Here is a 23186-nt window from a genome sequence, read left to right as displayed (position 1 = left end):
ACGTGACTTCCCTGCTCTGGCCTCCTCCACGTGATCTCTCCCTCTTTCCCGCCCCCTTGTTCTCGCCTGCCACCCTCCACATGTGACCCTAACCTTTAGGTTCGCCTCTTTCAGCGCCTCAGAGCGTGTTTACGTACATCTTGCGTGCATGCGCGTGACGACCCCTCGCCGGCTCTCCCGTCTCACGTGACCCGGCGCCGCGTGCTCCCAGGGGCTACCCGCGCGGGACCCTGTTTCCTGCTCTGGGCTCCTCTTCTCCCGCCCCCGAGCCGCGGCGAGCGTGCCGGGCGCTCGGTGGGTAGAGAAGAAAGAAGTGTGGTCGCTGCTGTACTGTCTTTATCCTGTGCCCCACGCTGGCCCTCAGCGCAGAGTCCCTGAGCCTCTGCCGTCCGTGGGGTGGGCGCGCTATGTCTCCACACTGAATGAGGGCCATGTGGTTGGGGAAGGAACCAGAAGACCAGGATTCAGGAGGCTTAAATTCTCCTCCGGCCCTGCCTCTAATGCGTTGTGTGACCTTGGGTTAACCACTTTCCCGCTGAGCCTCGGTTTCCTCATCTGTATAATAGTTCTGAGGAAAATGATACCTGTTTTGCCTACTCCCAAGGATTGGAAGCGAGGAGACCATAAAGTGTGAATAGATCGCTTGTCTATTATGTACGAGGGGTGGTCAATAGCCGGCTTTTTGCGCTCTTCAGACCCTACGGGTCTGGACGAGGTTGGGGGAAAGATGGCATGGGCTTCCTCCACGGAGTCGTGGAAGGAGTGCATCGCTAGTCCAAACCGTTAAGAGGGAAGCAGACAGACTGAGGCGGACTCCATTCCCAGTCCCAAGCCTAAATGGCTACACCTTGTCGCAGTGGTCCTGGCAGCTGCCGGAAATGGCCGGCAGTGCCTCTAGAACCTCGCTAGATGGCACTATCACAAAGGACAGAGCTGGCTGAAGTTCCAGAAATCCAGAACTAGCGTTCTTTTTCCAAGGGCAGGTGTTAGCCTGTGTTAAGGCCTGGTGAATTTCTGCTGGGGCAACTTAACCCTTAAGCTACTGGCCAGATCTCCTCTCTTCTCTCCTATCTGGACTGAAATGAATTAGCCTTTGTTGGAAGCTAACTGCTCACCTTGATGCTCGGTGCTGGAGTATTCATTTATCTATTCAATGGCTTTGGCAGAAACCCTTCATTGGCTAAGTTGGAGTCTGGGTATATAAAGATGATTGTGTCGTGTTCCTGGTCCTCCTGGGGCCGTTTATCTTGTTTAGGTAGCCTGAACAGTTAGCTACGTGTTGCCTTTGTGTGTGCAAGCTGGTAGCATAAAAAGCTGTAGTAAGAATTCCTATTTATTGAACATTTCCTGAGCCAGGGTATTTTGCAAATATTTGTAAACCTCCCAACAACATTGTGAGGTAAGCATTTTCATCCCTGTTTTACAAGTGGGGAAAAGGAGTGACTGCCCAAGGATATACAGCTTGTAAGCGGAGTTCCTGGGCTTGTCTCCAGAGTCCATGCTCTTGTGCCTCACTCTGCCTTCTACAGTGCTTTTTCAAGAGATTTTCACACATCACTTGATTCCAGCCATTACCTAAGAAACCCACAAATGCAGCCATTTGGAAGACCCTATACTTTATAAAGGGTTTAGTTAGAAGAAAACAACATGATGAGACAGTCCCTCAGTGTTTTCTTTTCTTTCTTTCTTTCTTTCTTTCTTTTTTTTTTTTTTGAGACAGAATCTCACTCTGTTGCCTGGGCTAGAGTGCCATGGCGTCAGCGTAGCTCACAGCAACCTCAAAACTCCTGGGCTTAAGTGATCCTTCTGCCTCAGTCTCCTGAGTAGCTGGGACTATAGGCATGCGCCACCATGCCTGGCTAATTTTTTTTCTATATTTTTAGTTGTCCAGCTAATTTGCTTCTATTTTTTAGTAGAGACGAGGTCTCGCTCTTGCTCAGGCTGGTCTCAAACTCCTGAGCTCAAACAATCCACCCGCCTCAGCCTCCCAGAGTGCTAGGCTTACAGGCGTGAGCCACCACGCCCAGCCAGTCCCACAATGTCGCACAGATTCTCCAAGTGCCCCAGTGAGGAAACCCAAAAGTCAAAGTCAGTAAGATGAGGTTTGTCATCTTCTCTGTGTTGGTCTGTTCAGTATCTCAGCTCTGTGGGTAGGAGAGCCTCTGGCACCTAGAAACCTAGTGTAGAGTCATATTTGAAATGACTGGACATACATATGGTGTCCAGCTGAAATGTGGAGGACAGAAATGGAAAGGAAATGATGGGTATATTCGTTTAATGAATACTTGTTGCTAGGGGAACAGGGAATAAGACAAAAATCCTTGCCCTTATAGAGTTGACATTCTGTTGGGGAAAACAGACATTATAAACCTGGAGTCTGCAAAGCCAACTGACTTGCTAAATGTGGGAGAACATGACCATATCTTTACTGAGCACATAGTACATGCAAGGCAGTGGGGATGCAGCATCGAATGAGAGGGACCCAGTCCTCACATTTTTTGTGCATTCAGCATGGTAGAAAGTCAGACATTTTGTGGATTGTTACACATCTAGTTAACTGCAGTTTTGGTAAGTGCCTCAAAGGAGAATAAGGCTGGGGATCTGGGAAATCACTCCTGAACAAGTGACATGCTAAATTCTGAAGAATAAGTAGAATTACCTGAGGGAAGAGTTACTGTCCCAGATACTGTCCCAGCAAGTATGGATGGCAGAACACAGATGTTTTGTGGTAGGGCCATGGCAATTTGGAAGAACAGAAAGAAGTCCTATGTTTAGAATAAGGGAGAAAATGATGCAGTTAAGGCAGGCATTCAAAGCCATATTTCAGAATTTGGGCTTTATTTTAAGGTCACGGGAGATAAAAAGATCACTATAGTGTTTTGAGAAGCCCTGGAAGCCTCAGCAAGTACTAGTAGTAGCACTAACAGAATGAGGCTTAAAGGAGAGCTGAGTTTTGTGGAAAAGTTGGAAGTTGGGTTATGAGCATACTGAATGTGTAGAAGGAGGGGATGATGTGGAACATTCTCCTGGAGACATCTGGCAGGGTGTGGGTTCTGAGTTCAGGAGAGAGGGCAGAGCCATAGGTGTTAATTGCAGAGTCAGCTACAGCCCTCCTTTGAATTAGACCATGAAGGGGCAGCACAGCTGAGTGGAAAGAGCAGACCGGGGAGTCAGGCCCAACTGGATTTGGATTTCAGCTCCTCTGCCAGCTATGTGACCTTGAACAAGTTACTTAATTTCTGCAAACTTCAGTTCCTTATCTGAAAATCAGTATGATACCCCCTGCCTTGCTAAACTGGTCTTTGTGCTAGTTTAGATGAAGTGATATATGTTAAGTGATTAACACAATGATGGGTACCTAGTATATTGTGCAGTAAATGCTAAACACCATTCAGTAAACATTTAGGGGGTTTTGCCATGTGCCAGAAGCTGGTCTAGGTATAGATTTATTTATTTAGAGACAGAGTCTCATTCTGTTCCCTGGGCTAGAGTGCCATGGCATCAGCCTAGCTCACAGCAACCTCAGACTCCTGGGCTCAAGCAATCCTTCTGCCTCAGCCTCCCGAGTAGCTGGGACTACAGGCATGTGCCACCATGCCCGGCTAATTTTTTTATATTTATTCTTAGCTGTCCAGATCATTTCTTTCTATTTTTAGTAGAGACGGGGTCTTGCTCTTGCTCAGGCTGGTATTTTTTTTTTTTTTTTTTGAGACAGAGTCTCACTCTGTTGCCCAGGCTAGAGTGAGTGCCGTGGCGTTAGCCTAGCTCACAGCAACCTCAAACTCCTGGGTTCAAGCGATCCTACTGCCTCAGCCTCCCGAGTAGCTGGGACTACAGGCATGCGCCACCATGCCCGGCTAATTTTTTCTATATATATATTTAGCTGTCTATATAATTTCTTTCTATTTTTAGTAGAGATGGGGTCTCGCTCTTGCTCAGGCTGGTCTCGAACTCCTGAGCTCAAAGGATCCGCCCACCTCGGCCTCCCAGAGTGCTAGGATTACAGGCGTGAGCCACCGTGCCCGGCCTAGGTTTAGATTTATAGCAGTAAACGAGACAGACAAGTTCCCTGCTCTTGTGGCACTTCCATTCTAGTGCAAGGAGTCAGACAACAAAACAAATAACCAGAAGAATATCAGACTGGAAGCAGATGCAAGGAATTAAAGCAGGGTCATGTGGGAGTGACTGCGGTTACTTTAAGTCTAGTAGTCAGGGGAGGCCTCCTTAAGGAGGCAGTGTTTGAACTGAGATCTGATAAAGAAAAGCAAGCAGTCTTGAAGGTCAGTTAAAAGAAAGAAAAAGAAAAAGAAAGCAGGACTAGGAGAGACTATGGAAGACCATTCTAGGTAAAACAGAGACCTCAAAGACCGAGTGAGAATGAGGGTGGGGTGGTCTGGAAGTAGTAGGAAGCTAACGAGGCACTGGCTAAGAGCATGGGCATTGAACCCTGGCTGTGCCAGCTGTTAATGGTGTGACCTTGGGCAAGTTGCTTAGCCTGTCTATGCCTCAGTTTGCACAAAATGGAGATCATAATAGTACATGCCTCAGAAGGTTGTTGGGAGGATTACATGGGAACACATGCAAAGTGCATAAAATAGTGCACATATAAGAACTTGATTTTTTTTAAAAATAGGAACTCAGCAGAGCTTGAGTCTAGTGAAAGGAGAGGAGATAAGGGTAGGAGATGAGACCAGTGAAGAAAGCAGGTCCTGGATTATGGAGACCACAGTGAGTTAGGGGTTTTGTTCAAAGTGCAGCTGGTAACCACTGGAGGATGTTAAGCAGAGAGTAGCATGATCTGATTTAAAATTTTAACAGATCACTCTGGCTATTCTGTGGAAAATGGATTGTGTGGATTTTTTTTTCCTCTCCAAAAGGTCAAGTGTTATCAGCATGAGCAGGTGCACATGTTTGGAGCAGGCTGAGCGGCCTTCTCCTTTGACTTGCTCCCAGAGGCATAGCATTCTGTCATTGATTCAACAAATATGTCCTGAGCACTTGCTGTTTGCCAGGAACTGTATGTAGTCGGCACTGGGTATGCAGAGATAAAGAAGATACAATGGAAGAATGACTTAAGAGAACAGGAGAAAGAGACAAGGGGTGAGGGCTCAGCATAGGCAAGAATTGTAGAGGTGTTGGTCATCACTGCTATAGCCTGAGGCCCCAGGGTAACTCTGATACTATCAGTGCTTCTGGAGGTCAATTTAGCAATAAATAATCAAAAAACTTTAAAACTTTGACCAAGCAATTTCACTTGAAAATTATTAAAGGTATGTGCAAAAATTTACCTACAAAGGAATACTATGTAGCTGTTAAAAATAGGTATCAATGAATACTTATTGGTGTGGAGAATTTTTTGAGAAATAGTATATAAGAAAGGAAGGTTACAAAGCTATGTCACAATATGCTCCTTTAAAAAAAGGTGTGTGATGTAGTTATGTACCCAACAGGAAGGCATATATAGTCACATGTCACTTAATGATGGAAATATGTTCTGAGAAATTTTGTCACTGTGCAAACATCATAGAGTGTACTTATACAAATCTACATGGTATAGCCTACTGTACACCTAGCCTATGTGGTATAGCCTATTGCTCCTAGTCTACCGACCTGCACAGCATGTTACTGTACTGAATAGTGTAGGCAACAGTAACACAATGGTAAGTATTTGTATATCTAAACATAGAAAAGGTACAGTAAAGATATGGTATTATAATCTTATGGGACCAGTGTTATATGTGGTCCATTGTTGACCAGAGCGTCATTATGTGGCACATGACTGTATTTGTACACCAAAAACCTGAACAAGAATGTTCATAGCAGGCTTAGGTGGGAGGATTGCTTGAGGCCAGGGGTTTGAGACCAGCCTGGGTAACATAGCAAGACCCTGTCTCTACCAAAAAATGTTAACAATTAGCTGGGTGTGGTGGCATGCACCTGTAAAGCCCCAGTTATATGGAGGCTGAGGCAGGAGGATGGCTTGAGCCCAGGAGTTCAAGGTTACAGTAGGCTACAGTGGCACCATTGCAGTCTAGCCTGGGCAACAGAGTGAGACCCTGTTGCTAAAATAAAAAATAAAAAATAAATTCATTTTTTAAATGATGTTTTTAAAAAAGGCACACAAGATTATGATTTCATTTACAGCAAAGTTGATCTATGCTATTGGAAGTCAGATTAGTGGGTTTTTTTTTTTTTACTTCTAGTCATTTAAATAATTGTGGTAAAATCTACACAAAACACAAAATTTACCACTTTAACCATTTTAAAGTATACAATTCAGTGGCATTCAGCACATTCACAATGCTGTGTAACCATTACACTCTCTAGTTCTAGAAATTTCCATAGTCACTCCCCATTCCTCCCTCTCCATGATGTTACTTTTGAAGAGGAGGGAAGAGCAACTGGGAGGGACACGAAGGGCTACTGCATATTGATTATGTTTGTTCCATTTAAAAAAAAATCTGGGTGGGGGTTACATTCCTGGGTTTAGGTTGTGAAAGTTTATCTAGCCGTACACTTACAATGTCTATACTTTTCTGTATGAATTTTATATCTAAGTACATACAGATAAATTTGGAGATGTGTATTTGTATATTTTTGCTAATGGTGATTTTTTTTCCTGGGAGGTAGGATTGTGAATCCATTTTGTACTTGCTTTGTTTTGCTAACTGGTTTTCCAATCGGTCTTTATGAAGACATGTATTATTTTGGTCATAAAATTTTTAAATTTAAATTTAAAACATCTTAAATAAAGGACAACATTGATTTTAAGTCTTTCAAGGGAAAATATTCCTTACCATTAGAGGCAATGGGAGTGTCCCACCAAAACTTTATGCAGTTACTATTTAGCTTCAGGATTGATACTTCTATTTCAATACCCTGTGTGGTTTTGGACCTGTCCTCTCCACCCTCCACCCGCTGCCTTTGTTCTTGGTGGGTGTGGAAGGAGTATGTGAGGGAGACATGAGGAGGAAGGGTGTTCCAGCTCTCCTTGGACACTGGGAGGTTGTGTCCAGAGGACTCACTCCTGCCAGGCTGGAAGTAAACTTGAAGCAAAAGCTGGGGAATTTGAGAAGAGGAGGTAAAAAGATAGACTGGCCTGAAAAGAGCATCGGGGAGTAACCAGAGGCTCCACAAGCAAATGACCCCTCAGTCCCTCATTCCAGAAACAAGCAACCATTCCAGAAAGAGATTTTCATAAAAGAAGATTTTCACAGCCTTCCTCATCGTCCTGCATCCACCAAACTCCCTGTCCCTCTCAAGAGTTTGGGATGCCTTTAAGTCATCCTTGTCTCATTGACTTTCTCACTTTCAAGTCTCAATGTCCATCTCCGTCCCTTTTAGGCCTTCAAGCACCATTAACCTCTCCCTCTTCCGTGCTTCCATAACACCTCGTTTTTATCTCTACTAGATCAGCCACCACGTTATATGATAATTTGCTGCCAAATTGTGATCTCCTTAATAGCTGAGGCTGAGTCTTTTTGATCACCACATCCTCAACACCTACATAACTCCTGGCAAACAGTAGATCCCCAACAAATACTGAGAGCTTGTTTGGAGGAACTAGCAGGGGAGCGCAGCTACACCGTATACCCTTGACTGAAGAACAGTCCTCCTCTATCGGGGAAGGTCGTCCTCTTCAACCTCGGGAGCAGCTTCAGGAGGGACGCACATGGAGCAGTGAGGAAGGAAGGGGACACCCGCCTAGCCAGCCAGATAAGCTGAATCAACCCTGGCAATCAATGGGGTGACAGATGTCACAGCCAGATCGCCCTCACATCCAAATCTTGATCTAAATTGTTGAAGGGGGGTCTTCTTCCCACCCTTGACCTTTTCCCCAAGTGGAGGGACAGCACACGTTCCTTTCCTTTTCCTTAAGCCTTTTGTTCTCCACTTCTTTCCTTGATTCCAAGATTTCTTTAATTCTTAAGAGATTATCATGTGTTTGCACATGCACGTGCCCTGGAGCTAGTGGTGCAGATTTATGCCCATTTCCATGTGCATTATGGGGCCTGTAGTCATCCTACTTCCTCTCCAGTCTTTTTCTGGAAATTGTCCTGTTTCTTCCCCTCAATTCCATGACCTGGGGACTTGATAAATAGCTGAGCTTTTAGAGAGGAATTTCCCCCTCCACATTAAAAGATCTCAGTCCTGTACTAGCCTTTTTCCTTACTTGTTGAGCCCTTATGATATGCCGGGTACCGTGCTGGTTCATAATCTAGTAGGGGAAGAAGCCAATACCTTAAATGGATTCATTTATTCATTGGGCATGCTCCTGAAACATATAACAGGGTACCTGACCTAGTCTTTGGTCAGGCACAGCTTCCTTGAGGAACTGACATTCCTGTCAAATGCTCGAAGGGAACTATGTGTTTAAAAGTCCCTGAAGTGTGGAGGAATGGAAGGAATGGAGTGTTCAAGGATCTAAAAGATATTGTTAATAGTTGGAGTGTGAAGCTGGGGGTAGAGTGACCCAGATGAGGTTGGAGAAGTTGACAGAGATGGAATAAAACAGAGTCTGTTTTGTTTTGTTTTTTGAGACGGAGTCTCACTCTGTTGCCGGGCTAGAGTGCTGTGGCGTCAGCCTAGCTCACAGCAACCTCATACTCCTGGACTCAAGCAATCCTCCTGCCTCAGACTCCTGAGTAGCTGGGACTACAGGCATTCACCACCATGCCCAGCTAATTTTTTCTATATATTTTTAGTTGTCCAGCTAATTTCCCTCTATTTTTAGTAGAGACGGGGTCTCGCTCTTGTTCAGGCTGGTCTCGAACTCCTGAGCTCAAATGATCCACCTGCCTTGGCCTCCTAGAGTGCTAGGATTACAAGCGTGAGCCACCGCGCTTGGCTGAGCCTGTTTTTTGTTTTGAGACGGGGTCTTGCTCTGTTGACCAGGTTAGAGTGCAGTGGCATCATCATAGCTCATTGTAACCTCAAACTCCTGGGCCCAAGCAAGTCCTCCTGCCTTGGCCTCATGAGTAGCTGGGATTACAGGTGTGTGCTACCGTGCCCAGCTAATTTTCTTTTTGTAGAGACAGGGTCTCCCTATGTTGCCTAGACTGGTCTTGAACTCCTGGCCTCAAGTGATCCTTCCACCTCAGCCTCCCAAAGTGCTAGGATTATAGGCATGAGCTACCATGCCCGGCTAGAGCTTTTCTATGTGATTTTTGTTTGCTGTAATCAGAAATCTTTTGGTTGAAAGCGACAACAAACCCACTTAAGAAAAAAGAGGGGCCTTTACTGGCTCAGCAGCTAAAAGTGCAGGGACCTCATCTTGCTCTCCTTTGTGTTAACTTCATTCTTGAAGGCCTCTGTGAAAGGGGCCCCTGGTCTCCCTGGTCACACAGAAGCCCAAACTGGTGTGGAAGAGAATGGGGATGAGAAAGGCTAATTGATCAGGGCTGCTTATCTTTCCACACTTGGAGACCATCAAGGTTACCTTCTTTTCGAGCAAAGTCTAGACCTCTTCAGCTTAGACCCCCTGTGGGAGGGCAGGAAGCTTGGCGTTTTAGGGACTTTATGGAGGTAGACAAGGGCATAAGTGAGAGCACTCTGTTCCAAGACTCCAAAGCTATTTGCTTTCTTAAAATAGCAAGCCTACAGCCCCCTGTCTCTTTCTCTAAGGAGCTAAAATGCATTTTCTCTGCTGCATCCTCAGCTTTCCAGGGGAGCAGGATCATTTGGTTTGGTAAGAGCAAAAGGGAGGGCGGGAACCTGGGAAACGCCTCCCGTTTCCCGCCCCCGCATTCTGGCCTCTGGCCCCGTGTGATAAGCAGGCCCTGACCTACTTGTCTTCCTCCCGCTGCTTCCTCCCGCTCGGCCTCCTGCCCCTTCTCGGACCCCTCCAGATCCCGCCCAACTTTACGGCTTCGGAACTCCTGCACCGTCCCGTAGAGGGACAGCTTTTCCTCCACCTCACGCACATCCTAGCTAGGCAGGACCAGTCAAAGAGCATCCCGCCCAGGGACCCCCTTTTTTTCCCTGGGAATCAGCGTTTCCGCCTCCGGGGCGGAGACTCCTCCCCCTCGCCGTCCCAATTGTATTCCCTGGAAGGGCAGCCGGAAAAGCCTCCGCCTGCTCCAACCGGGATAAGCGAGAAGCCGGTTTCTCCTCGCAGTCTGCTCCTTGAGCCGCAGGGGCCGCCCGGCGGCCGGCACCACCTGGGCCCCGCTCCCGGCGGGCGCGGGCGCGGCTTCAGCACCACGGACAGCGCCCCGCCCGCGGCCCTCCCGCCGGCGGCGCGCTCGGGCCGGTGTAGACAAGGCAGCAAGCTATGCCCGCGGCATGGCCGGGCGCTCCAGCCCCGTGGCGCTGCTCCTCGGCTGCGGCCTCCTCGGGCTGTGCTCAGGTAAGGACAATCACCAGCTAGGTCCCCCTACCCCAGCCAATGGCCCAAGACTCTCCACGCTCTGACTCCTGCTAGGCCAGAAGGTGGAAGGCAAAGATTCCCTAGAGGTGGAGGAGTCTGCTGGGGATTAGAAGAGAGACCCTCAGGATTGCAGGGAGCACCTAGGAGGCTGAACTGGGAGGGGACATACCCGAAGGAGTAAGTGATGCAAGGAAGAGGTGGAAACAGCCAGTGGTGGTGGGAGGGTGTGGGCACAGAGAGGCGGGAGGAAGGGGATCTCCCGGGGCTTTCTAGGATGGCAGGAAGGCCAACTCTGATGACACTGAGATGCCACCTGACTTTTTGTGAAACATTATCTCAAGAAATCTACCTGGTTCAGCACCCCATTTCCCATCCCCTACATTGGGCAAGGTAGGAAGGGGAGAGAACTGACTTCTCAGCCCTCTTGTAGGGCAGCAAAGGAGACTTGGAAAGGAAGACCTCTGCCAGGCTGACTAGGAAGGAGCTCTCTGAGTGCGTGGGGAAGGGTGTGTTAATGCAAAGTTGTACAAAGGGCTAGAGTGTGTGGAGGGGAAGTTACAAAGGGAATGGACAACTGAATGAGCTTTCCACACCCGTGTGCCATTGCGGGGGTGGGGGGGTGCTCCTGTATGTATAGAACTTGGGACTAAATATATGCCCTGACCCACAGCTTAGGCAGCCCAGCTATCCTACTCCAACCCAGTGCCTTTGGGGTGGTGGGGGATGGTGTCATGACCACAGTCACACGTGGAGGCACACAATGTTATTTGCACACATAGATGGGCACTCATTGAGGAGAAAGGGTGTGTGGTGGGACACAAATAACTGTTTCCCTTTCACCACCCTCCAAAACATCCTTTGAATCATAATATTTTCTGGGGAAGCCGTGGAAGCAGAAATCTCAAACCACCCTCTGAGACCTTGGGGGAAGAGCAGATCTCCACAAATCCTTGCAGAGTGGGTTATTAGTCTGGAGGCATCTCTGGAATTCTTGGTTAGTCTTCTCAGAGAGGGGCTTCTCTATGAGGGTCTTAATCTGGGGCCTCCTTGGGGGTCCCTAAGCATTTGCAGTATCCTTAGGGATGGAACAGTGGGAAGCTAGTGGTGGGGCCTGGATTATCCTACTTGCCTGGGCAGGGTGGGATCCTGGGTGGCTCTTCCTTGCCTACTTACTTCCTACCTTTCCCTTGCCCAGGAGTGTGGGGTACAGATACAGAGGAGCGGCTGGTGGAGCATCTTCTGGATCCTTCCCGCTACAATAAGCTTATCCGCCCAGCCACCAATGGCTCTGAGCTGGTGACAGTACAGCTTATGGTATCACTGGCCCAGCTTATCAGTGTGGTGAGTGGGGGGGTCCCAGACTCTTTGCCCAGCTACTAAAGTCATCCCAGCCAGAATATATTTATGTCTGTGCTTACTCCTCTGGTGTTTCCAAGGCCTGGGGCGGTGTGAGAGGGACCCTGGGTGGTGGCAGTGGGTCCATAGGCTGGGGACCTTCTCAGCAGGTTCTTTTCTTCCCCATAGCATGAGCGGGAGCAGATCATGACTACCAATGTCTGGCTGACCCAGGTAAGTGCTCTTCCCACCAACTTTCTCTTTCCTCCTTTTTATTTATTTATTTATTTATTTTGCATGTGCTTTTTTCTTTCTCAATCTCCTCAAGGAGGCAGAAAAGTATAGACTTTGGAGTCCTAAATAATTAGGTTTGAATCTTGGTTCTGCCACTCTGTGGCAGAAATCACCAGCTCTGTAACTTTAAGCATTTTAAACTCTGCAAGTTTCATTTTTTCATTTGTAAAAGGCAGGTTGTAATACTTTACCTTGGCCTAGATCTGCAAATTAAATGAGAAAGTATTGTATGAGCCACACTTGGTGGGCAGATAAGTCACTGTGGGGAGGAGGCTGGCTTTCTAAAAGCTTCCTCAAGCCATACGGGGCCCCTCTTGCTCCCTTCCTTGACCTCGAGGGCAGAAGTTGGCACTGCCTCCCTCTCTCCCTTTCCCAGGAGTGGGAGGATTATCGCCTCACTTGGAAGCCTGAGGAGTTCGACAACATGAAGAAAGTTCGGCTCCCTTCCAAACACATCTGGCTCCCAGATGTGGTCCTGTATAACAAGTAGGTGACCCTGGAGTGATTGGGGGAGACCATGGAAATGCTCACGGAAGAAAGGAGTCTCAGAGAAAAAAAAGAGAAGTTAGCTTATGCTGTGGGAGGGAAAGGACTTTTAATAGGCAAATATGCAGTCACGACCCAGACAGACAGATTAGACCAGTGAGGTATAGCATGGACAGCCAAGGTGACTTAGGCCATGACCAGCCCCCTCCCAGCCAACTAGGACTCCCAGGGTATATTTGGTGCTGCAGTAGGGATAGATACAAGGATTGACAGCCCCTAGTGCCTAAACTGACTCAAGAGCAGGCTTTCCCAGACGCCTGGGTGGGATCAAAGAACCCTAAGGTCCCATTTTCTCCTCTAAGTCCTATCCTGTCTTCTGCACTAATCCCTCTCACCTCTAAGGTATGAAACCACCTCTCTCAACTAATGAGACCATGACCTGCTCCCACCCATCCCTGTCTCCCCACCATTGCTTGGGGCTCCTCACTCTGGCCTCCCCAGCTTCCCAAACTTCTCTACTCTCATGAGGAGCAACCAGCCTACACAGTGTGTGACAAGTAGCAGGCGTGTCCCCTCCCTCCTTCCACCCTCTTCTACCTCTGAGGGGCCACACAGGCCTCCTGACCAGGACACTTCTGGCCACCAACCCCCTCCCCATATCCCCTCCTTGATCACTTCCTGCTCCACTTCTCTGTGCTCCTGGATGGTCACTTCCCTTCCTCATACCTCCCTGTGGTTTTCCTCCTACTCAGGGCTGGGTCGATGGGTGGGGGTGAAGGAATGCTTAGGACAGGACTGACGGTGCCCTTCCCTTGGCAGTGCTGATGGCATGTATGAGGTGTCCTTCTATTCCAACGCCGTGGTCTCCTATGATGGCAGCATCTTCTGGCTGCCCCCAGCCATCTACAAGAGTGCATGCAAGATTGAAGTAAAGCACTTCCCATTTGACCAGCAGAACTGCACCATGAAGTTCCGCTCATGGACATACGACCGCACGGAGATCGACCTGGTGCTCAAGAGTGATGTGGCCAGCCTGGACGACTTCACACCCAGTGGTGAGTGGGACATTGTGGCGCTGCCCGGCCGGCGCAATGAGAACCCTGACGACTCCACCTACGTGGACATCACGTATGACTTCATCATTCGCCGCAAGCCGCTCTTCTACACCATCAATCTCATCATCCCCTGCGTGCTTATCACCTCACTGGCCATCCTCGTCTTCTACCTGCCGTCCGACTGTGGTGAGAAGATGACGCTGTGCATCTCCGTGCTGCTGGCGCTCACGGTCTTCCTGCTGCTCATCTCCAAGATCGTGCCTCCCACCTCCCTTGACGTGCCACTCGTTGGCAAGTACCTCATGTTCACCATGGTGCTTGTCACCTTCTCCATCGTCACCAGCGTGTGTGTGCTCAACGTGCACCACCGCTCGCCCACGACACACACCATGGCGCCCTGGGTGAAGGTCGTCTTTCTGGAGAAGCTGCCCGCACTCCTCTTCATGCAGCAGCCGCGCCACCACTGCGCCCGCCAGCGCCTGCGCCTGCGGCGTCGCCAGCGTGAGCGTGAGGGTGCTGGCGCCTTCCTCTTCCGCGAAGCCCCCGGGGCCGACTCCTGCACGTGCTTCGTCAACCGTGCATCCGTCCAGGGCTTGGCGGGGGCCTTCGGGGCCGAGCCCGCCCCTGCGGCAGGCCTAGGGCGCTCAGGGGGGCCGTGTGGCTGCGGCCTCCGGGAGGCGGTGGACGGCGTGCGCTTCATTGCGGACCACATGCGGAGCGAGGACGAGGACCAGAGCGTGAGTGCGGCGAGCTGGGCCCCGGCGTGAGATACGGGGTCTGCCCGGGCCTGGGTGTCTGGAAAGCAGCGGCATCCGTAGACACGGAAGGCTAACAGGGCGGGGGACGGGAGTCAGGCCTGTGTAGTGGGCCTGGCACTGGCTTCGGTTCTCAGTTGGTTTCCAGCAGGCGGCGCGGTCCGTAGAGGATGACCTTGCGGCTTCCGGAGGACCAGTACCCAGGGTGAAATGCCTCAGCTGGGGCGTCATTAGGCGGGGAGTGCAGCTGGAACGCGAGGAAGCCCTTTAGGGTTTGCAGCTGGCCTGCGACCGTGTCCCCTAGAGTCCCTTCCGGCTGCTTGCATTCCCACGTCCAAGTTGTTAATCTGCAGCTCTTACCACAAACGGAGACGAGTCCTTTGTGTGCCCCACGGGGTGTGGGAGTGGGAGCAAAATTGAGGACAGGAGGTGTGTGTGTGTGTGTGTGTGTGTGTGCGTGTGTGTGTGAAGGGGAGGTGGCGGGGTTAAGAGATTCCATGAGCCTGCTTGGCAGAGAGGACAGAGTCCCAAATCAATATTCCTTTTCTGCACTTCCGGGTCCCAGGGGACGGCCTCATGAAATATTGATGGACATGGAGGCAGGTGAAGGCTAGGCTCCCTAGACCCATCCCCCACTTTCTGCACACTGGGCTTTTGGTTTTTTCTATAGTGGCTCAGAATAGACTTCTTGAGACTGAGCCAGGTGTTGGGGGGAGGTATGATGGGTGGACATCTCCCCACTTTGGGCAGCAGCTGGCCCCACCCTGTGGTCAGTCTCCTGGTACCTGGCTGGTTCCAGGTTGAGGCTCTGTTGTTGCCATGGTGACTGGCCAGGTATCCTCCAAGGCACCGCCATTCAGGTTGGGGGATGAGGGTGGGGGCATTGCAGTTTGTGTGGGCCAAGGGCTTCAGAGATCTGTTTTCCTGGATGGCAGGAGATGGGGTTGGAGCTGAAGCTTGGGCCAGGGAGAGTCTTACAATCCTGATGGAAGAAGAGGGGACCCTCAGAGCAGTTGAGGCCCAGTGGGAGTCACCAGTGCAGGGCTCAGTTGGCTGCAGTTAACCGTCTCGCTTCTCCTGCTGCAGTCTACTTGCTGTGCATTTACTGAGCTAGGTGCTGAGGGTGCAGTGACCTACTTGGATGCTTCAAAGGCACCTCACACTCAACATGTCCCAAACTGAGTCCTTGATCTGCACCCCCACCACCAGCTTGTTCCTCCCCAACTTTCCCCATTTTCTGGTGTATGACACCACCATTCACCCAGTGGTTCAGGCCAAAGCCCTGGAGTGATCCTTGACTCTGTTCTTTCTCTTTCACCTCCCCCACCATACATGTCATCAGAAGTCCTGTCTTGTGAACGTAAACTCCAAAATAATCCTCAATTTCATCCTTTCTCACCATCTCCACGCTAACACCCTTGTTCTAGGCTGCCATCAGCTCTTGCCCAGACCAGGGCGGAGTCTCCTAGTAGTCTCCCTGATTTAGCCCCTGTGCTCCTGTGTCCAAATAGACGACGTCTCCCCCTCCACTTGTGCCTTTTCCCCCTTGCTCAGGTCACTGGCTTATCTGCTTCACGGTCTTAAGGAGGCCAAGCTCTTTCTTGCCTCAGGACCTTTGCGTGTATGCGTCTCTCTGCCTGGCATGCCCTTCTTTTTTTCCTTTTAAAAAATTATTACTACTAATAATTTTTGCTCTACTATTTGAGAGTAAGCTGCAGGCACTGTGATCCTTTATCCCAAATACTTTAGTGTGTTTCTCCTAAGAACAGGTTCAGTGATCAAATTCAGGAAATTTAGCATTAATTCCTTTATCTGATATAAAGGCTGCATTCAAATTTTTCCAATTGTCTCAGTAATGTCCTTTGTAGCGTCACCTCCCCACACCCAACCCAAGCCAGGATCTCAAATTGCGTTTAGTTGTCACGTCTCTTTAGTTTCCTTCACTCTGGAACAGTTCCTCACTTTGTCTTTTGTGGCATACACATTTTTAAAGGGTGCGGGCTGGCTGAATGGCCCCTCAGTTTGGGTCTAATCGTTTTTTTCTTCAGCTTATTCCTGACACAGCTGGTTCCCTCTCACTCAGCAGATCCTGGCTTGAATGTCACCTCCTCAAAGAGGCTTTCCCAGACCACACTCTAAATTATATATTTCCCTCCCTTCCTCCATCCCCAGCCCTTGATTTCCCACACAGTATGTAATTTTAAATTCTTACTTATTTTTGTCTCCCTCTCCTTTAGTAGGCTATCAACTGCCAGGTGTGTTTGTCTTGCCCAGTTGCATCTCAGTGCCTAGCATGGTGCCAGGTATACAGTAGGCACAGCTGTAACACAAATGCATGATCATTCAGCTGCTGACCAAACGAAGGTGCACAGCCGCCTCCTGTGCACCCTCTGAGGTGGCCGGGCTCCAGATAAACATGTGGACAAGGGCCCAGACTCAGGCTGGAGTGGAGCAGCTCCGAGCAAAGGCTGGCCCTGTGTGCGAGCCCTGTAACTGGCTCTGAAACCAGAGTGTTTTTTGTTTTTAAACAGGATCTTGTTTTGTTGCACAGGTTAGAGTGCAGTGGCATTGTCATAGCTCACTGCAACGTTAAACTCATGGGCTCAAGTGATCCTCCTGCCTCAGCCTCCCAAGTAGATGGGACCACAAGTGCTCGCCACCACACCTGGCTAATTTTTCTTATTTTTTGTAGAGTTGGGGGTCTCAGTATGTTGTTCAGGCTGGTCTCAAACTCCTGGGATCAAGCAGTCCTCCCACCTTGGCTTCCCAAAGTGCTGGGATTATAGGTGTGAGCCGCTGAACCCGGCCAGTATTATCTTTTTGACTGATTTGTTCACATCTGGAACCCAGTTCTCAACCTGTGGGGCCTCTGTGCTTGAGGTGATGCTGTTGGATGGGGCTTCCTGTGCAGCTGTAAAACGAGCGAGGCCTGCTGAGGCGGCCATTCACTCCCTAACTCAGCACCCAGTTACGGGGCACCCTGTTCCAGATGCTGGGATTACAGAGATGAATCAGACAGGATCCCTGTGGTTTAAGAGCTTGTAGCTTAGTAGGGGGACAGACACGCAAGTTGAAACAATACAGTACAGTAAAAATGCTGTGATGGAGATGCGTAAACAGTGCTGAGGGAACCCAGCGGGGACAGTGCTTCATTCTGATCTGGGGGTCAGGGAATCCCTCACAGAGAAGGTGATATTTGATTTGGGCTTTGAAGGATGTGTAGGAGAAAGGTAGAGAAAGGGAGGTCAGAATTCCCAGCCACAAAGGATATCCAAAAGCACAGACACCTGAGAGGACACACTAGGGTTTGGTAAGTCTGGGTTGTAGGGTGGGAGAAGATAGGCTCATATTTGTCATGGCTGGGTCTTGAGTCCAAACTTGGGAGTTTGGGTGGGCCCTGAAGGCAGTGTGGCCACTGGAGGCTTACAGGCTGGCGAGATCAGAGCCATGCTTTAGAAAGTCACTCTAAAGCCTTCCACTGAGGGAGAGGAGTAGGGTGGTGGGAACCGCTTGTACCCGTTCAAAGCCCGTCCTGCATCATGTGACTGACACCTGGGCCTCCTTTGTCCCCAGGTGAGTGAGGACTGGAAGTACGTCGCCATGGTGATCGACCGCCTGTTCCTCTGGATCTTCGTCTTTGTCTGTGTCTTTGGCACCATCGGCATGTTCCTGCAGCCTCTCTTCCAGAACTACACCACCGCCACCTTCCTCCACCCAGACCACTCGGCTCCCAGCTCCAAGTGAGACCGTCCTCATCTCCATGCTCCTTCACCCCTTGCCCTCCGTCGTACAGCAGTGTTGGGTGGAGGATGGACGAGTGTGCTGCCGCGAAGAGGGGCGCTGCCCCTGCAGACCCATCCTTCTGCTTCATCCGGAGCCCCTCCTCCCCACACCTCCACCCACACACAGCCAGCACCGACCTGGAGGCTGCGCCAGCTGCATCAGGTTTTGGCTGCTTCTCTCGCACCTGCCCAGGCAGTAGTGTTCACAGTGGGGGATGAAGGCTGAGAAGTGGAGGACAGAGATGTCAGAGCCTTCCACGCTGAGGAGAGTGATGGGGACGGAGCCAAGTAGGGGACAGAACCATCTGCTGCCTCCAAGTCATGGGAGAAGGGGAGTATGGGAGGAGGGTGGGAGGACACAATGGCAGCTGAGAAAGGAGGAGCAAGAGAGAGGCCTGGGTGTGAGCTAACATCTGCCCCTGCTTGAGTGTACAGCAGCTGGGCTGGGTGGGCCCCACATGGTTAGTGGTTCCCGCCCAGAGGGCTTAGCCTGGCCCTGCGGACACAGACTCCTGGGGAGGCTTCCAACTTAACCCCAGCCCCTTGCTTCTATGGGATCCAGAGCCCAGTCCCAGGTCCCCTTCTGCCTGATGAAGAATTCTCTGCACCCCCTAGACTTCCCTCTTCTTCCTGTGTCGCTCGGGCTCAGGGTGTGGTGGGCAAGGCTGGGTGTTAGGGGAGCCTCTAAGTTCTCAATCTTCGGGCGGCTGCTTGGAGTCTGAGGTCCGGATACTTGAACTGTGTGCAGAGTGCAAATTCACAGGCTTTTGGAGGTGGAAAAACCATTTACAGTTATGGAGTCCAACATGAGCCACGTTCCAGATGAAGAAAGAGACCCAGAAGGTGAGACAAGCCCACGTGGGTCTCTGACCCTTCCTCCCTGCCCTGAGATCCATCTGCCGAGTGTCCTGTTTTTTCCCCACTTTGAACTGACTGATTACTTGAAGGAGGTAAACTAAGGCTGTTAGCTTTAAGCAGACCCAGCCTTTTGCCCACAGCAGAGCTGGGCTGGACAGCAGAGCCGGCCGTGGAGGCCAGTTGAGCAGGCGGCGAATGGCCAGAACTCTGCTCCATCGCACTGCTCGCTCCAGTCCTTGTTCGTAGCTCCATCTGGCTCTCACTCCCAACCAAACCTGATCAGGTCTGAAGCAGACCTTTGGAAGGACAGGTCTGCTGCTGCCAGTGACCCTCCAGAAGGCACAGCTTCAGCTTCCTGTCCTGTGGGTCCCTAGAGGCTATATCCTGACACTGCGCCCAGGGGCCGGCTAGAGGCCACCTGGCCTGTTAGCCCAGGAAACAGACCTCTGAAGGGATCTCCTGCCCCATCCCTTCCCTGCCATATGACTGGCTCTGATTTGTGGTCCCAGACTGTGCTCAGTGCTGAGCCAGTGTATGGCAGGTCACAGAGGGGTCAGTCTGCCAAGTGCACCCAAGGGACCTGGCCTCACACAAGCCATTCTGTTCTCTGGAGCCCAGCTGGGACTCCTGCTTCTCTAGGCGGAGTGAGGTGGGAGGAGACAGCACAGGCAAAGGGCACTGAACAGGGATCCCAGAGTCTAGGTTCTCATCCCACCTCTGCTACTCACGGAGCCATCTCAAGCAAGTCCCTTTGCCTGCCAGGCCTCAGCCTCCTTGTCTATAAAATGGGGATAGCTATGCTCTCTGCATGGGTTTGCTGTGAGGATGAAGCGATGCTTGTGAAAAACCAGCGCTGTACCTGGCACGGAATAGATGCTTCACCAATGTTGAGCCAAGAGGCAATTGGAACCGGTGGGAATGGGGTCACCTGACCATCACGCCAACCTCCCGCCCGGCCCCCACCTTTGCCCCTTCTCTTCCCTGAACAAACCTAGTCTCCCCCAACAGGGCCTGGACCTGGGGAGCTTGGGGAATGCCGCTGGAGGGAACCTTACAGGGGCTGTCCTAGGAGTCTCATGGGTGGGTGGGCTTCTCTCTGGCACATCCTCAGCAAAGTTTGACTCCATTTCAAGCCCTTGCCCTGGCCCTGCCTCGCTTCTGGGTGGGCCCCTTCCGACACAGGTGTGTGCTCAGGGACCCCAGGCTGCTCTGGTCCCGTACTGGCTGTGGAAGAACATCAGTGGGACATTCAGCCAGGAGCTGCGTGAGATGCGCCTCAGTGCATTTCCCCGCCTGTCAAAGTGTGCTCACGGACGTCGCTTTTTGGTAGCAGGGGGAGTGTCTCTGCTCCATGGACACTTTCCTCTTCTAGAACAGAAAAGTGAGAGTGGCATGTATTGTGCCTGAACCTTCCTCAAACTCAGGCTTGGGGAAAGTGTCCTGGAACTCAAATCAGCAACAGGAAAGGAACCCTCCATCTTAAGGGTAGGGTGCCAGCTTCAAGCCTGCCCTCCTGGCTCTCCCAGGGCCTGGGCCACCAGGGAGGCCCCATCAGCTGCCTCTGTGGCTGTTCTCCAAGTCGGTCAGCGAACAGTGCTAGAGGGGATGGTATAAAGCAGCTTATTCAAGTCCTTTCCACAACCCATTTAACACATAAAGAAACTGAGGCTCAGAGGTTGCTGCCCGACCTTGTATAAGGCACTTAACTCTGACCTTGCTGTTCTGCATCTGTGAAATGAGGATGACGGAGCTGGCTGAGGGCTGCAGCAGGGAAGAAAGAGGTCAATGTGCATGGAAGGGTTACCTGGGAAGTGCTGTTCCCTCCGTCTCTGGGTGCCTGTGGGGACCACCACAATAGGGACGAGGGCAGAGGTAGAGGAAGGAGAGCTCCACTGCATGGGCAAGGTGTCACCATGTGTCAGGACAGAGTTGAACACTTAAGGGCATTGGAAAGCTTTGGGGAACCAGTTTCTTCCACTCTTGGGTCCTATGTCCTCTTACCTTGGTGATGTCAGGGAAGCCCCTCGCCTCCTTTCCATGGTGGGGCTGTCTCTGGAGAGAACTGGGCACCCAGCTCAGTGCTGGGCAAGGACTGGAGGAGGCTCCAGATCTGAAGAGGGAGGTGGAAAAAACTGGATTGAAACCCAGAGCAAAGTGGGTTTGGGAGGGGTGAAGGGAGGAACTGAGCTGGGATTATCTCCATCAGAGATGGGAAGGCCACAGGTGATCTGGTAACTATTTTTGTCTGAAAAGAAGGCATGCACAGGCTCTCTGCTTTTGACAGTTGGCATTGTAATGGGAGGAAGGCAGCTTCCTGCCAGTGAGGTATGGAATACTGGAACAGCTGGCATCAAGTTATTGAAAATTTAAAAGCAAACAAGACACAGACAGCCCCCGGATGGCGTGTTCTGCTGAAGGCTACCTGCAGATGAAGGGCAAGACCATTTCCCCCTAGTGGCCTTGAAATAAGGAATGCTCTTTGGACAATTTGGGGGCTTTGGCCTTTGTGTGTGTCCTCTCCGAATCCCCAGATTAGCTGCTGTTTACTAAGGGTCTGCTCTGTGCCAGTTCCTTCGGAGGCGCTGTCTTTATTCCTCACAACAATCCTACAGGGAAGGGGCCCTTGTTTTACAGAAGAGAAATGAGGCTCAGAGAAACCAAGTGACAGTTGGTGAGTCGTGTGGGGCCTGAAACCTAAGACTTCCCCAAAGCCTACGCTCTTGCTGTAGCTTTGAGGCAGGTGGAAGAAGAGGCTCCTTGGGAGGAAAGCAAGGGGCACTCAGGGCCTTCTCTGAGTCACTCCCCAAGCCAGAGTGGAGTTGGTTGCAGTTGTCACCCTGTGTTTCTAGGCAGAGTTGGGCTGGTGTCACAGCCTCCCTCACAGCCCGACTGGTGCTGGCCGGACTCCCACTCACCAACCCTGACTAGACAGAGCAGCAGCAGCCACCTTTTAATATTCATCCCGACAGGCCCAAAAGGTCAGTGTGACAGTCACATGGTTCCTCAGGGACTGTAGGTCTAGGAATCGTTAGGACACCTCACTCCCCCACCCTTGGTGTCCCCCATCCCCACACTGCCCTTGGCCTCTCCTGTCCGCACTCCTGCAATATTTGCACTGGTCTAGCCCACCCCAGGCCAGACTCATTAGGAACTCAAGATTCTCGTAAAGAAAGTGGTTTCCAAAGTTGTCTTGTCACTCTGTTGTATTTGGGCTTGGAGGGGGGAGCCCGCGTGGGCCAGGGTTGGCAAATACAGGAAAAAGGGAGAATGCTGGAGAAATTGGACTTGTGAGACATTATAAGAATCCAAAGAAAAGGTGAGTGGTAACAGTGTGCTGTTGAATTATTGTGATTTGTTGCCTTATAAATCCACTCATCAGATGGAAAAGAAATGGCCATATGGCTGGGCCTGGAGTAGACAGAGCCCAGAAATCGCCCCTGGGGAGGACCCTCTGTAAGGGGCTGGGCAGAGTCTCCCGGAGGCAGGGATGGCCGGGGTTTCCTCATGGCCCCTGCGCTCTGAGAAGTCAAAGCTACAGTCTGCCTGAGGCCTGACCTGCTCCCAGAACCCCGGTTTGATCCGGGCCCAAATCCTGGAAACAGTGTTAAACTGCGGGCCCCCAAATGAAATGCAAGGTCACCAGCAATTGAAATGATGAGCTGAAGAAAATCCCCGGTCCTCCTGCAGGGCAGCCCTACTTCCCAGCCCACTTAGGGTGGGTGGTGGGAGGACAGTCTTGTCCCTCTGCAGACAGGGTCTGGGTGCTCGCCTTAGGCTTTAAGGAAACTGTCTACTTTCTAAAAGACTGGCACTACATTTCCCTCAGAAACCAGGAGCTGCCTGAGAACAGAGACAGAGGCACTTGAGGTTCCTGGTACATCATACAGACATTATCTTTCACAGTCTTTAAATTAAAAACTGTTCAGTTCACCCAGCACTGTTTTTCAACAGACTATGAATGACACCATGTGGAGCTCTGGTCCTTATGTAATATGCCCCCAAATGTGTCACTGGCCCTCCTGGCCTCAGTTGTTCCATCCGTATAATGGATGATGAAGAAGGTTTATTGTGACTTAGCCTCACTGTTAGGTATTTTACGTCCTCTGGTATGATTATTTCTAAAAAGTCCAGGATGAGTCTTAAAGAAATTCTGGAGTAAGTTACGATGTGGAAGGAAGTACATTCTCTTTGAAATTTAAGATAGAGAGATATTTCGGATGCTATCTATGAAGTAAAAAGCAAATGGTCTGTC

The 23186-nt window shown here is 50.6% G+C and overlaps 1 protein-coding gene across 1 annotated transcript; it reads left to right on the top strand.

The window, feature by feature from the left end:
* The first annotated feature begins 10284 nt into the window (after positions 1-10284).
* CHRNB2 (cholinergic receptor nicotinic beta 2 subunit) lies at positions 10285-18038 on the top strand. The gene is made up of 6 exons (XM_069478668.1): positions 10285-10348; positions 11565-11710; positions 11894-11938; positions 12375-12484; positions 13304-14276; positions 17868-18038. The coding sequence occupies exons 1-6, from the start codon at positions 10285-10287 to the stop codon at positions 18036-18038; spliced, it is 1509 nt and encodes a 502-aa protein (XP_069334769.1).
* The last annotated feature ends 5148 nt before the right edge of the window (positions 18039-23186 follow it).

The sequence above is a fragment of the Eulemur rufifrons genome, chromosome 8 (genome assembly GCF_041146395.1).
Source record: "Eulemur rufifrons isolate Redbay chromosome 8, OSU_ERuf_1, whole genome shotgun sequence".
NCBI classification, from domain to species: Eukaryota; Metazoa; Chordata; class Mammalia; order Primates; family Lemuridae; genus Eulemur; species Eulemur rufifrons.
Note: the sequence above shows the minus strand (reverse complement) of the source record. Positions and strands in the feature narration are given on the sequence as shown.

Bases quoted from the DNA above. Each gene is read 5' to 3' on its own strand.
- CHRNB2 (XM_069478668.1), top strand. From the start codon at position 10,285: ATGGCCGGGCGCTCCAGCCCCGTGGCGCTGCTCCTCGGCTGCGGCCTC. The intron at 12,485-13,303 runs GTAGGTGACCCT...TTCCCTTGGCAG, and splicing joins GATGTGGTCCTGTATAACAA to TGCTGATGGCATGTATGAGG. The intron at 14,277-17,867 runs GTGAGTGCGGCG...CTTTGTCCCCAG, and splicing joins GCGAGGACGAGGACCAGAGC to GTGAGTGAGGACTGGAAGTA.